The following is a 13,897-nucleotide window of genomic DNA, read 5'->3' as shown; positions in this document are numbered from 1 at the left end:
ATATGTCACCAAGAAAATGGCATGCATATATGATTTCCCTCAGTATAACCCATTGTTCTCATAGAAAAAATATTTCTGTCTGTAGGTGTGTTTAAGAAATAATCCCCTCTATCATGCTGGAGCAGTTGCTTTTTCAATCAGTGCTGGAATTCCTAAAGTGGGTGTGTTAATGGAATCTGTTTGGAACATGAATGACAGCTGTCGATTTCAGCTTCGATCACCTGAGAGCTTGAAAAACATGGAGAAAGCTAGTAAAACTACTGAGGCAAAGTAAGTATTGAGAACACACATGCTCGCACACAGGACGTTTACGTGGTATTCTCTTTAATTGATTGATTAAAAAATGAAAAGAAAGGTTTTCGTCGGTTTGAACTTCCTGCTGCCTTTGTAAGATTCTTTCTTGTTAACTCTGCTAAATGTGCAGAGATGCTCAGTGCCAGAAGGGTGTCTCAGTTGTGTGAAGCGGCTATGCAAATATGTAATGCCGAAGGAATATTAGATTTAAGATTTTCCTGCAGTGTTGCACAAAGTTTCCAAGATTTTGTATTTTAGTAACAAAGTGGTTTTGTTATAGAACTATTTTCAGGCCCTTCATGGCATTGAGAGACCTATTTCAGTCCCTCCATAGTCTGGGGGTAGGGAGAGGAAATCAGGCTGACAGTTGCCATTTTAATGTTTCTTAAAATGGGATTTAAACCATTTCAAGAAAAGCTTAAAAAAGTTCAGCAGTTCTAACTAGTGTTTCAGCTGTCTCTACAAAGCTAATAATTATTCTTGTCTTCAAATGAGGCACATCTAAGGGTGTTTATTTTCTGTAATATTGTATCTATGCTCAGTTAATATTATAAAGCTAATATCTGATAAAGCAGGATAACACCATTTCCAACATCAGATGTATAGTCTTGTCAGTTAGGATGGAGTATGGAGTTACTTCATTAAAGTGTTATTAAAGAAATGTGGCTGGGATGTCATTCTCATGGAAAAAATATCACCTTTTTCCTTCATGCTAAGTTATGTCATTTATTCCAGACCTGAAAGCAAACAGGAGCCAGTGAAAACTGAGATGGGTCCTCCACCATCCCCAGCTTCCACTTGTAGTGATGCATCTTCAATAGCAAGCAGTGCATCTATGCCATATAGTAAGTAATGAGTAGCTCATAGTAACATAAAGTATTTGTGTAGATAGAAGTTTTTGTAAAAGGCAGTTCTACAAAGATTCTGGACTAATTTCAGAATCCCTTTTGGTCTTCAGTCTGAACTGCAGTATATGTGAAAGCTTTGTAATAGACATTAGATAACCTGTGAATTGTCAGTGTTAAATTCAAGAATATTCATGTAAGCAGTGACTACTTGATGTAAAGTATATCTAAGCAAGCATAACAGTTCTCAGAATCAAAATTATCTTTCTGGAGGTGATAAAGAGGAAGTTTGAAGATAAAGTTGTTTATGTGTAATTGCAATATCAGAGTGAGTTTCTTTACAGCTGAGAAGTTGAACTTCTTTTGGAAAGTTCCCTTTAAGCTGTTATTACACAGTTTGCCTCTCAGGTGAACTTCAGTGCATAAAGCAGTAATTCATATTCTATTACATAAAATGCTTAAAACTAGACTTTCTTTACTAATGCACAAAAGCAGGGAGAGAAGTCTTACAGTGCAAGTTGTACTTAAAAACCTAGAAGGCTACGTTATACTTTATGCAACTTATCTCTTAAGCATTTTTTTCCGCTGTTTAAACCATACTTTTATAAACAGTTGATTACAATGCTATCATTTGAAGAAATCTCTTTGCTCCTGTTTCTTCTAATTGTTCATATACTGGAGTTCTAAAAAGCATTCATCTGGAGGATCAAATGGCCTCATTCAGTGGCCAAGAATCTCGTATGCTCAGATCTGTAGTACTAATTAATTTTTGCTGCCGATTTCTTCTCTTTTGCAGTTCTTTCAGCTGTGATTTTTCACTGACTGTAACTTTGCTTGGGATTTTATACTAGTGTTAGAAGTTAACTTCACAGTCAGCTTAGAAGTTTTCTGCTTCTGACTTTAAATATATTGATAATTATGCTATATACTCAATTCAGGAGATTGAAAGTTCTTGTCAGTGTTAAGTTAGCCATGTTTAAATTTGATCCCAAGTGTCAATACAGCTATTGTTCAGATAATATTTTGCAGCAAATCTAACTATTGCAATTACTGCTAGCCCAAGTAGCTATTTTTCCGCCTCATTTGCTACTCTTCTAGATGTTTACCAAAAATCCATATGTAGAGGACAAAGTTTATTTGTAAAGGTGATAAAAAGCACTGAGCAGGGCTGAATGGTGTCACGATGTCAGCCTTTTTCCTTACAGCTTACGTATTTGAACCCTGATGAAGCACCTTATTGTATTCTAATTATTTTGCTTAAATGTCCTGAAAAATCACTTTTTATCAGGTGGGCTTTATTAGTGCTAATTTTACAGAAAAACATGGAAGTGGCAAGGTGTACTGTTAGGTACCTCTGACTTTTAAAATCAGATTCTTGTTAACCTCATGTAAATTTCTGGATTGGACTGTTGATAATCTTTTTTGCGGGAAAGGTTTGATGTTTGAACATTGCATTTTGATGCTTTGATTAAATATTTCAAGTCTGTCTTTTTGGTAATAACTTTTTTGTCTCAGAGCGACGACGATCTACTCCTGCCCCAAAAGAGGAGGAGAAAGTAAATGAAGAACAGTGGTCTCTGAGGGAAGTTGTGTTTGTGGAAGACGTTAAGAATGTTCCTGTTGGCAAGGTTTGTCTAAAATACACTGTCCCACTATCTTTGGGGAGGGAAAGAAGAAGTTCTCCTTCTTAAATAAGCTGTTAAAAGAATCATAGCTTTGTGGATGTTGCAGAATGTTATGACTAGACTTTTGTCACATCTTTGCGTGTCCATAACACAGTGAACACATAAAAGACGGAATGTGTTGTGAATCAAAAGTGATGAATCTTAAAAAGTAAGATCCTGGTACTCTAAGTTGAACCACTATTAAGAAAAGCAGCTGTGGTTTTTATCCAGAAGATTATTTTTGGTGACTTACGCAATAGTTTCTACTTGTCCAGTTGAGATTGTGGAGAGTTAAATGTATTGTGACTGACTTTCGCATATACAGCAACTGAATATTCAGGTGAATCTCATGTTGTTGTAACATACTAACAGATTTATTTTTTATTTTATTAATTAGAAATGCCATGCTTCATTAGTATGACTGTAAAGTTATTTGGTGTATTACTTTATTTCGTCCTTGTAATTTTTTCATTTTCTCTCTAGTAAACCTTTGCTCTTAGTGCTGTAGAGGGAAATTCTGTTTCTCCTTCGGCATCGTTGTGCGATGTTAGGAGGGATCAGGTCATCTAGACAGTTCTCTGTTTCACGTTTCAAAAATCAGAGCAACAGGAAAGCCAATAAAGGTTTTGCACAAAATGAAGAGGTTGGGTTGCTTTCTGCTGGATTCAGAGAAGATATAAAAAAAATGTTACCAGAAGGGAAAATAACTGTCCACAGCAGGCATGTGGATTTAGTCCTTCTACTTACATCCTTAGTGGTTTACTTGTGCAGGAGTGGAACATTTGCCTTGAGCAGTATCTTTGGAAGGAGAAGGTCCACAATGAATTTTCGTTATCAATTTTAGGTCATTTCTGGAAAAGGGAGTGTGGAGCAACTTAAGTCATTGAAATACTCAAGTTTCTATAAATGAAGTTTTGAGATCTAATTGAAGTTGCTTAAACTATTGTTTGCCTCATATCAGCTTTGGGAAAGCCCTGTTGTCTCTATCTGTCCTTCGTGTTTTGGATCCTAAGATCTTCAGGACAGAGACAGTTTTACTGTTTCTGTATATGGTTGTAAAGGTGTCTGTGTGCTGTGTAAAGAGCTACTATAAGAAAGAAATGAGTAAAGCATAAGTCTGCTACATACACTCTTGGATTTAGTAATCTTTCTCCTTGGAATATATTCCAGTCTCATTACCATTTAAATCCTTCATGGGCTTGGAGCAAAACTAAGCCTTTGCTCCTTTAAGTATGTCATTACATGGAGGAGACAATGATTATAAGATTATCCACCTAATGGAAGACTGATATAATGAAAAATCTTGGCACTTGTTTTTTCTGTTGTCTGCAGTGGGAAGAAATATGATGGAGTCATCTTTCCCTGTCATTTAGAAAAGATACAGACAGAAATAAGCCTTAGTTACTGCTCACTGGTATCAGAGGAATAGCAGTTGGTTTTGTCCATCCCATGCACTTTGGGATACTCTGGAATACCCTACCTGCCTGCATTAGCTTCTGGATCTCCTCTACTGGAATGGCTTAAGTGGTGTTTGGAACCACAGCTAGAACAAAAGGGTAGAGAACCTGGGTTGGAGCTGCCTTTTCTTCTTTGGTGTTTTGTTTTGGTCTGGGGCTTTCCATTGGCAGTGTCCAAGGCCTCCCCAAACTACTTCTGTTCATCAAAGTTATCTTTAATCCGGCGAGACTTCCACATATTACCAGTTTTGCAGATCCTATGCCCCGAAAGTTTATAAAGTCGTAGGGACTTTGTGAAACATAAATTTTGATAGAGTAGTTGTTTAACTTGTACTTTGTATTGTATTATTTCAGTCAGTCACTTGAACTTTGTATTTTTTGTTTGATTTCTGTCCAAGATTAAAGTCTTTCATTGAGAAAGTTAAATTGAAAGAGCTCAGGCTGGATAGAATCCCAGAAGAGTTATCTAATCCCTATTAGGAAATTTTTAAATCTGTCTAATCTTTAAACTTTTAATCTTAATTTTAAAGAAATGTGTCAGTATTTCTTTGGAAGTGCTTATTCTACTTTGAGGGTAGAGGGAGGAGCCTTTTCTGTGATGTTAAAATTTCTTCCATTCCAACAAAGAGATAAGAAATAAAAATTATATTTACCTGGTTTTCTGCTGCTGTGTCTTTAGAGGAAGTATGGTGATTCTGGAGAGAGAACGAATCTACAGATGACTGGTGTGTCCAGACAGGTTTACTGCTGAAAGGCTCAAGTGCTGGTGGTCAACTTAGGCTGAGTAGCCTCTAAATATACCAATCTTTAATTTGATTTTTAGTGAACAACCGTAAGAGAGAACAGGGGAGGAGAAGTGGGGCTCAGGATCTGCTTCCACTTCTTTTTGAGCAAGGGACTTCAGAGGAATGTTTTCTGCCAGTCAGCGTGCTTTGGCATTGTGGCTTAAAGGAGTGTGCTGGTGGCTTGATAGTAAGGGTAAAGGAGACAACAATGTATGTTCATCTTTCAGCTTATCAGTTCCTTTTTCTTTTCCGTTAAAAGGAAGGATCAGATCTCATTATCCTGTAGCTGAAAATGCTCTAAAATGGATCTTGGTTTGGGAAGAAAACCTTTACACTTCAATTTTTGTTGCTTAATTTTCATTTATTTGATTCTGTTTTTAGTTTAGTCCTCATAAGGCAAACATTGTGTATAGAGCTCTGTAAAGTGCTTGTTTCTAATTGATTAAAGTTTTGCATTAGCAATATGAATAAGTACACTAGTTCTGTAAGCTAAAGTGTTGAACTCTTTTAGACTCTTGTATTTTATTTTTGTTAATGTATATTTCAATGAATTGAGACTTACATAATTTCAGTTAAAGAAGCAACTTACCTATCTTGTTCAGTGCCAACCCATTATACCACATCTCTGCTTTGGAGCTTGTTATGTACAATTGCTATCAAATGTTTCACTCAGGCTCCTAGTTGCTTGCTGCATCAATGGATAGTTTTGTTTTCTTTCTGTGCAACAGCCAATAGCCATAATAGTAACTATTTAGTTAAAGAACTTCATTTTAGTTACCTTTTGAAGAGGTGAAGTTCTTCTCAGCCAAATCTAAATAAATGTATTTTCTGCTTTTTAAAGCTACATGATTTTTTTTCTTGAACCATAAAATGGGAAAGAAAAAATATTTGGCATGTGGACTTTAAAAGAGTCACCACAGAGTTCCAGCACTTTAAAAACTGTCAGCATTTCTTTGAACACATGAAAAGTGATGCAAGTGATAACATTAAGAGCAGACAAAAAGCATGTAGAACAAAACTTATAATTATGGAGATTGTGCCTTTTCTTAATGTGCGTTTCTTCCCCTCACCCCAGCCCCTGATTGTAAATTTGAAACTTAGTAAATGAGATTTCATACATCCTGCTAGAGGTTGACCATTTACAATCTTCTGTTTGCAGAAGCAGCCCAAATTTGTAAAGCATTTTTAGCAACATTTAGTCATTAAAAGAACAATCTCTACATGTCAGACTAGAAGCTGTGGCTGAGTCATTGATTTCAGACTTACGAGTTAGTCTGATTACCGTGAAAACATCTAAATGTACCTTGATCAGATTTTTTTACAAAAACTTTTTTTGTGTGTTGTCTGACAGGTCTCGATAGAACTCTGCCCTTGTAGTATCTAGATCACAGTTAATGTTCATGGGTCTTTCAAGTAGGTCTGAATTTTGGAACTTCTGGATAGTATTCTTACAGCCATCGGTGATTCTCTACTACTTGTACTAGGGTCTGTGCTCTTAAGAGTGAATTTTCACTATATGGGGAGCAAGTGCTTTCGCTCTGTCTACAATAAACTTTGTTACTAATACTTCTATGTTTGTTTTTTCCTTTCCTGATAAAGGTCTAGTTTATTTTGAAGTAAATCAACCTAAACTGTTTCTGTTCAAACCTTTTGGTAAAACTATAATGTGTTCTGCTTGTAGGTGCTAAAAGTGGATGGTGCTTATGTCGCTGTGAAATTTCCAGGCACGTCCAGTAGTGCGAACTGTCAGAGCAGTTCTAATTCAGATTCTGATCCTTCTTCTCTTCTCCAAGACTGTAGGCTGCTCAGAATAGATGAACTACAGGTATGTCTTTGTGAAACACTGGAAAAAATGGTTTGGGTATTCTGAAATGCCAGCACTCTGAGTTTAATTACATCTTAAAATGTAATGCATGTTTTCAGGTTGTAAAAACTGGTGGAACTCCCAAAGTTCCTGACTGTTTTCAAAGGACACCTAAAAAGCTGTGTATTCCTGAAAAAACAGAGATCCTAGCAGTAAATGTAGATTCAAAAGGTAAGTAGGACTTACCCTGTAAGATACTCTTGTCAGAGCCTTTGTTAGCTGTTTCTCTTCCTTAGTGGAAACCAGCTACTGTCAAACTAACATAAAGCTGCTGTTTCCATTGATACTGGTAATTCCTTAAAAGTGCTTTAGTTAGGAGTTCTTTTACTGGATGCCATCAGTAAAAGACATTAACTTTTTTTCTTCGTGTATCTTTGAAGGAGTGCATGCTGTTCTGAAAACTGGGAACTGGGTTCGATACTGCATATTTGACCTTGCCACAGGAAAGGCTGAACAGGAAAATAATTTCCCTACTAGCAGCATTGCATTCCTGGGTCAGAATGAGAGAAGTGTTGCTATTTTTACAGCTGGACAGGTTTGTGGTTTTGTATCTCAATCATTTAACCTCACTGCACTTCACTTGGGTCACCTTTGAATAGGATGGTACAGCCTTTTGTAAGGCTTTTCCAAAGACTGGGAAAGAAATAGCTTTTCAAATGAGTTATGAAAGACTTGCTGCTACCATAAGTATTTTGAAGGCGGTATGGGAATAGCAGTCTAACTCACTTAAGCACTTTTAATCTCACTCAAATTCTACCTTGAGTACAAAGTAAAAAATGGGGAAAGCTTGACAGTAGTTCCTGGGTTAGTGTAAACTTATCATATAGTTATATTTTGGAGTTGGGTCAGATGAAAATCCACTCCTTCAGAATAAATGGAAATATTAACAAGAAAAAAACAACTGTATTTGATATTAAAAATTATATACTGAGGTTTTGTGCAACTCTTTCTACTGTCTGGTGTAAAGTATCTTATCTGATTATACAACTTGATTACGCTGTGCAGGCCTTCATGAGGAGGCCTGATTAAAAAATACTAGAACTGTTCTAGTAACTTCTGCAGATGTGATATATTTTGCTTAGGATAGTCAAAGGAAATACTTTTGGCAAAAGAACTGAAATAGAATGTTTCATTTTAATATATTCAACTTTTTCTGAAGTATTTAAGTAAACTAAAAATATAGGTACTATGTGTTTCATTGGTAATGAATATAAAGCATAAGGAAATACTTTTAATAGTATTTAGTACGTTAAGCACATTTCAGGCATTTGAGAAAGGAAGTGTGTTATCTTATTCTGCCACTTGTGTTAGGAGACTATCTAGATGAGAATTTGGGGTAAACTTGTCATTACTGGCAGTCAAGCAGAACTGGACCTTTTGGGAAGGATAATATTCATAAATTGTAGATACTTAATGATAAAACTCATTTTTCCAAATGTAGGAATCTCCTATTATTCTTAGAGATGGAAATGGTACAATCTATCCAATGGCAAAAGATTGTATGGGTGGGATACGAGACCCTGACTGGCTTGATCTTCCACCTATTAGTAGTCTTGGAATGGGTGTTCATTCCTTAACAAATCTTCCTGCTAACTCGACCATCAAAAAGAAAGCTGCTATTATCATTATGGCTGTTGAGGTAAAGTATTTTCTTTACTACAGAACTATGTACTTTTTTTCCCCTTGCATTAATAAAGTTATGTGTAAAGCAACTTTGTGTTTAGATACTGATTTGTAATTTCACTATTTCAAAGAAACTGATTTCAACAGAAGAGTCTCTTAGAAACAAAAAAGTACAAATATGTTTCTATAGTAGAGTGAAAGATCCATTTTGGGGGTGCATGGCTTCTGTATCAGGCTTTTAAGTAGTAATATTTTTTTAGGCATTACTTTTAAAACTGTTATCTTTTTATGTTTACTGCCAGTGTACAATTTTATTTGTTTTGTGAGTGTGTAGTTTTTTTCTGATGGATCCAACAACTTCTTTTCTTGTGTATCATATATTTGGACCATACATTAGGAAATTAAGTCAAGCAGAGATATTCTATCCTTTTCCCCCCTTCAGTCATCTGTAGAATTCTGTACTCATCTGTGCTACTGTATGAATAGGTCTGTTGTGAATTTATTTATCAAACTTGTATAAAACCACAAGTAATTTGTTGCAGTTAGGTCTGCTGTGTGCTGTGCTGCCACCAGGAGGTACTGTGTACCTGTTAGACTATGATTCATTTCACAGTGGAGTATTCCATCGCTGTAAAAAAACTTGTTGTATATGGAGTGAGCCTCCCAGACCTTCAGCAACTTCTGTTCGTTCGCTTTTCAGCATGTATATCACTTGTTTAAAGCAAATAGGTAGGAGCTAATTGATGTAGACCCCTTAGTTTTTCAGTTGTACCACTTTTCCTGTTACATATAGCCATGAAGTAGAAGTAATCTATTTTAAGAACCCAGCTCTGAAGCCATAGTTTTGTGAGCTTCTCCTTTCCTTTCATTTGTCTGTGCCTGAATGCTTGCCGATTTCTGTTTTTTTATCAGTGCTACAATTGAGATGATGCGTATTCTCAGCAGTTCCTGTACTAACTTCCAGCCAATGTCCTAGATTTAGGCCTTTCTGTTAATTCCAGAACCAGAAAACTGGAAGTTAGGAAGCTTGTATGTCTGCCTTTTGTATTTTAAATTGTTAAAATACTTTATTCTTTTGAGTACAGAAACAAACTTTAATGCAGCACATTCTTCGATGTGACTATGAGGCTTGCAGACAATACCTGATGAATCTTGAACAAGCAGTTGTCTTGGATCAGAATCCACAAATGCTGCAGACATTCCTTGGCCATAGATGTGATGGAAACCGCAATATTCTGCATGCTTGTGTGTCTGTATGCTTTCCAACCAGCAACAAAGAAACAAAAGAGGAAGAGGGTGAGCTCAAAGATATAATGAAAATACTTTGAAAATAAACTTCTTATACATTTTCAAGAACATTTGAAATAAAGGCTGTATTCTTCCTATACAGGTGTCTTAAGATTTAGGACCTGAAATGTGTCCTAGCCTTTCAAAGGTGCTGTGACAACATTGTTACTACTCTCATAAGGATTTGTAAGAATTGACTAGTTAAGAATACTGAACATTTTTTATTGATTCTAAAAGATGAACTTTTCACATCCACATGTTGATTGTAGATGAAAACAAGTGTTTTTCTACCTTTCTATCACTAGTATCCCTGTTATTTCACTAACAAGCTTTTAAGAGAAACAGTATTCAATATTTTTCAAGTTTTATAGTGTATGTTAATGCCTTCAGTAAGAAATGCTACTTGCAGTTGACATGTATTAAGAGATGTGAAAGAATGGCCTTCTGTTAATGCCACTTACTGACACAGTTAAATACTGTTAAGTAAGAAGTATGCTAACAGAACAAGGTTGCTAAGTCAAGCACTCAAAAATTAGGAAATGCCAGAATGAAGTTTACCCCTGTGCTATGCATGGGTGTGCATTGTGAAATGGTCTTTAATTACACCGTCATACTATTTTTTCCACAGGACTACCTCATTCAGTGCACAAGATCGACGGTGCTCACCGAATGGGTAGCTATTCAATATTTCTTTTTATCCTCATCATTCAGTGTGTGGCCCCATTCCTTATTTATTGCACACCATACAAACCCTGCACTGAATAATGAATGAACTTCCTTGTGGGATTTTTGTATGGTGCTGTCATTGAATTTTAGTCATTTATAGACCTTAATTGTTCCTCATAACCCTGTTTATAAAATGGGGGTAATGCTGCAGCTTTCTCATCTCTTGCTTGAAGTTTTATTATAGCTTGAAGTTTTTATGTATTCAAAGCTATTAACTAATTTTGAAGGTTCTGTTTGAGAAGCCTAGGGCCTGATCTAATTTTTTTTTTGAGTAGGTATTATTTCAAAGCACTTTATTCTACAGTTGGATTACTGGTAGTTTTAGTTGTTCTCTGAATGTTAATTATTTCTGTGAGTTGGGCACCTTTCAGGTGTCTAGAAATGAGTAAAATGTATCATGATCATCTGCTGTAAAAACCTGTTTCACAAAGTACTGTGTGCTGTTAGATGTGGCAGAAATAGGTTCCAGTTCTTCAGTGTTGTTCAGTGGCATTAAACAGAAGACAATGCTTCCCACTCTCCTTGCCAAGCTGTCACTGCCTTACTACATGCCTTTCAAATGTTGCAGCAAACAAGGCATAAACAGCTTGCTCATTGTACAACCCTTCATCTCTAGTGTGTCGTCCATCCTGTGCACTGATTGAGGCAGGGGTCTTGTTTTGGGGGCAAACAGCTCCCCCTTTCCCTCCAAAAAAAACCCCAACCAAACAAAACCTAACCAAGAAAGATTATTTTACTGTAAGCATGCAAGGAAGCAGAAATAAGGATGCATGGGCAAACTTAATCTGACTTTTCCTAATTTGAGTGCTTGTCTTTGCAACCTTGATGTTTTTTCAGTAACTTCATTTGGATGTAATTTAACTTTCTGAAAAATGAAAAACGTGAACCTGATAGACTTCTAACACCCCTCTGCCTCTCTCTTTCCCATCATAAAAATTCTTTTAAAAGGGGATTCATATCTTTAAGAGTCAAGTCACATCCACCTCCCGCTGTAACTGTTAGCAATGGATATTAAGACAAGCTTATTTTCTGTGCATCATCTGGAGGGCAGTTCTGATTAATGTTACTGTCTGTAAGTTGTACAGCCATCTGGTAAACTGAAAAGAAGTTTGATTTAGGAGTTAAGGCTTCAATTGCAGACTCTGGATATGGTGTTCCTTAACAATTACAAAACATACTGCTCCTTCCTAGCTAGTACCTGCCTGAGATTCTTCACTCTTCTTCATATAGATTCCTCCTTAAGTGCCAGAAAGGGAATATTATGGGCAGGGATAAGCTTTTTCATTCTTGGATCCTGTGCCTAGTTTTGCAGTAGCTCTTGCAGTGCTGGATTAAAGAACTGCAGGAAAAGTGGCCCCAGACCTGCAAAGCTGCTCTGTTTCTCTGTGATTTAGTATATCCTCAGTCTTGCCAGTAGAGAGGATCTTGGAAAAGACACATTTAAAAGAAAGGTTCAAAGCATGTGAAATCATTAAAAGAGTTATGGTACTAAATTTCAGATAATTTTACTGAACACATACAAACTTCAGAGCATTTTCTAGAGAACTGGGTTAAGGTTCATTGAACAACAGAACAGCGAATTACCCTTAAAGCCAGGGCATTTGCAGTAGGTGGGTCTCCAAAAATGAATAGTGACTTCATGGATGGAGCAGTGAAAATTCAGCTGCAGTTTACTGCTGGACCAAGGTGAAATCTGTTGCAGAGAACAGTTGTATTGCTTTGTATTGCTAGAGGGATCACTCTCAAGAGCCATGACCCCCTTTGTGAGGGCTCCAGAAGTACTGTGGTATAACAGTAAGTGGCTGCTTCAAGTTGTACTTTAACTGTGCACTCGGCAACTTTTTACATTCTGTATAGCACTTGGCACAATTCAGCCATGTTATGACAAGGACTTTTAGACGTCATGGTACTTAAGGGTTTAGATGTTGGAAGAAATGCTCGTTTTGTCTGATGTAAACTGATAGTGCTACCTTATTATACTCGTAACACAGTTTTCCTAAGCATGCTTTTAAGTAGAGTACCTTAGAAGCTCACGACTTTGCATTGTTGTCCATAGCTGCTCATTGTGAAGTGTGGTGAGGGCATTTTTATGGTGTTCTGGTTATTTTTTTGATTGACAATACTTTTGAAGCCTTGACTCAGGAAGTGTCTGGAATCAGCTATGTGAGATATCTTTATCTCTTGCTGATACTGAAAACTGAAAGGTTATTCTGCAATTTGAATGCCTTCAATTTCCTTCCTTGATGGCCTTTTAGAAACCAAACCCAGTCAGAATCATGGTTAAGCTTGTCAAAAATAAAAATCTATATATGAATCTGTATGTATATGATATATATATGTCCAAAATAAAATATGTATATGAATATGTCTCTCTAAAAAAATAAATTAATAAAAATAATGCAGGGAAGGTTTTATGATTAGTGATGTTTCATACTTTATAGTCCTTCATTATAATTTTCCCAAATGAAATGTTGGCACTAATGCTTTTTCTCATCTTTCAGAAGCAGAGCGCTCTGAAAGGAACACATTTGCGGAAAGGCTCTCAGCTGTGGAAGCTATTGCAAATGCCATCTCTGTGGTGTCAAGCAATGGGCCAGGAAATCGGGCAGGATCATCAAGCAGCAGAAGGTAAACTGACTAATGCTTTATTTTTGTTTTCTCTATGCTAATTTCCATATTAATTACCAATCTCAGTAATTCTTTCCTTCAGTCTGGTTAAACAGTGGGCTCTATTGCTAGTTGCAAGTAAGATTTCACTTCTTCAAGTAGCAAACTAGAGTCCTAGTGGGTTTTTTGAAGCAGTTTCTGGTGTGAAAACTAGTGGTGTGGGATATTTCTAAACTAATTCTATTTTCTGCAGTTGAGGCATTGTCTCCTCAGTTGTGAAGTGGAAATGCTCCTCCCTGTGGGGAAAGGGAATTTGAGGATAAGCTCTAGTCCTCTTTACTAAGGAGAAGTAAATTTTATTGCAGAAGTACTGTGATAGTGTCCAGGCTTTTGCTTTTAAGAGAATTTTGAGGGAGGTGGTCTCTTACACAGATAAAGAATACTGCAATCAACATGACACCAGTGGGAAAGAACTTCAGGTGATTCTTTTTACCCTAAGAATTTATATTATAGTGGGGATCCTTTGTATCTAGGTGGCTCTAAAGGATAGGTTTCTGACCATGACAGAATCCTAATTTCTGATGAAATTTATGTTCTTCTTCTTTCCATGATGGTAATAGAGTGGTGCTCTCTGTGAGGGAATTTGATGGTTATCTGTACTGAGTTCTAGTTAGTTCAGAGAACTCTGGAGGAGGGCATAGTACATTTTTTTTCCCTTAGCTCTGTAGTCAAATCAACTGAAATG

At 36.5% G+C, this 13,897-nt stretch overlaps 1 protein-coding gene across 10 annotated transcripts in view; it reads left to right on the top strand.

The window, feature by feature from the left end:
• UBR5 (ubiquitin protein ligase E3 component n-recognin 5) overlaps positions 1 to 13,897 on the top strand; it is an 85,769-nt gene that overhangs the window by 43,970 nt on the left and 27,902 nt on the right. For 8 of the 10 annotated variants that reach the window (XM_065668723.1, XM_065668724.1, XM_065668725.1 and 5 more), the window contains 10 exons: positions 86 to 270; positions 1,030 to 1,139; positions 2,655 to 2,767; positions 6,727 to 6,870; positions 6,969 to 7,080; positions 7,290 to 7,444; positions 8,351 to 8,548; positions 9,618 to 9,828; positions 10,448 to 10,492; positions 13,047 to 13,173. In XM_065668723.1, the coding sequence (XP_065524795.1) occupies positions 86 to 270; positions 1,030 to 1,139; positions 2,655 to 2,767; positions 6,727 to 6,870; positions 6,969 to 7,080; positions 7,290 to 7,444; positions 8,351 to 8,548; positions 9,618 to 9,828; positions 10,448 to 10,492; positions 13,047 to 13,173 (1,400 nt within the window). The remainder of the gene's footprint in view (positions 1 to 85; positions 271 to 1,029; positions 1,140 to 2,654; positions 2,768 to 6,726; positions 6,871 to 6,968; positions 7,081 to 7,289; positions 7,445 to 8,350; positions 8,549 to 9,617; positions 9,829 to 10,447; positions 10,493 to 13,046; positions 13,174 to 13,897) is intronic. The other 2 variants (XM_065668729.1, XM_065668727.1) reach the window with 1 other exon arrangement.

Source organism: Lathamus discolor, chromosome 2 (assembly GCF_037157495.1).
Source record: "Lathamus discolor isolate bLatDis1 chromosome 2, bLatDis1.hap1, whole genome shotgun sequence".
NCBI classification, from domain to species: Eukaryota; Metazoa; Chordata; class Aves; order Psittaciformes; family Psittacidae; genus Lathamus; species Lathamus discolor.
This window is presented reverse-complemented; position numbering and strand designations above follow the sequence as displayed.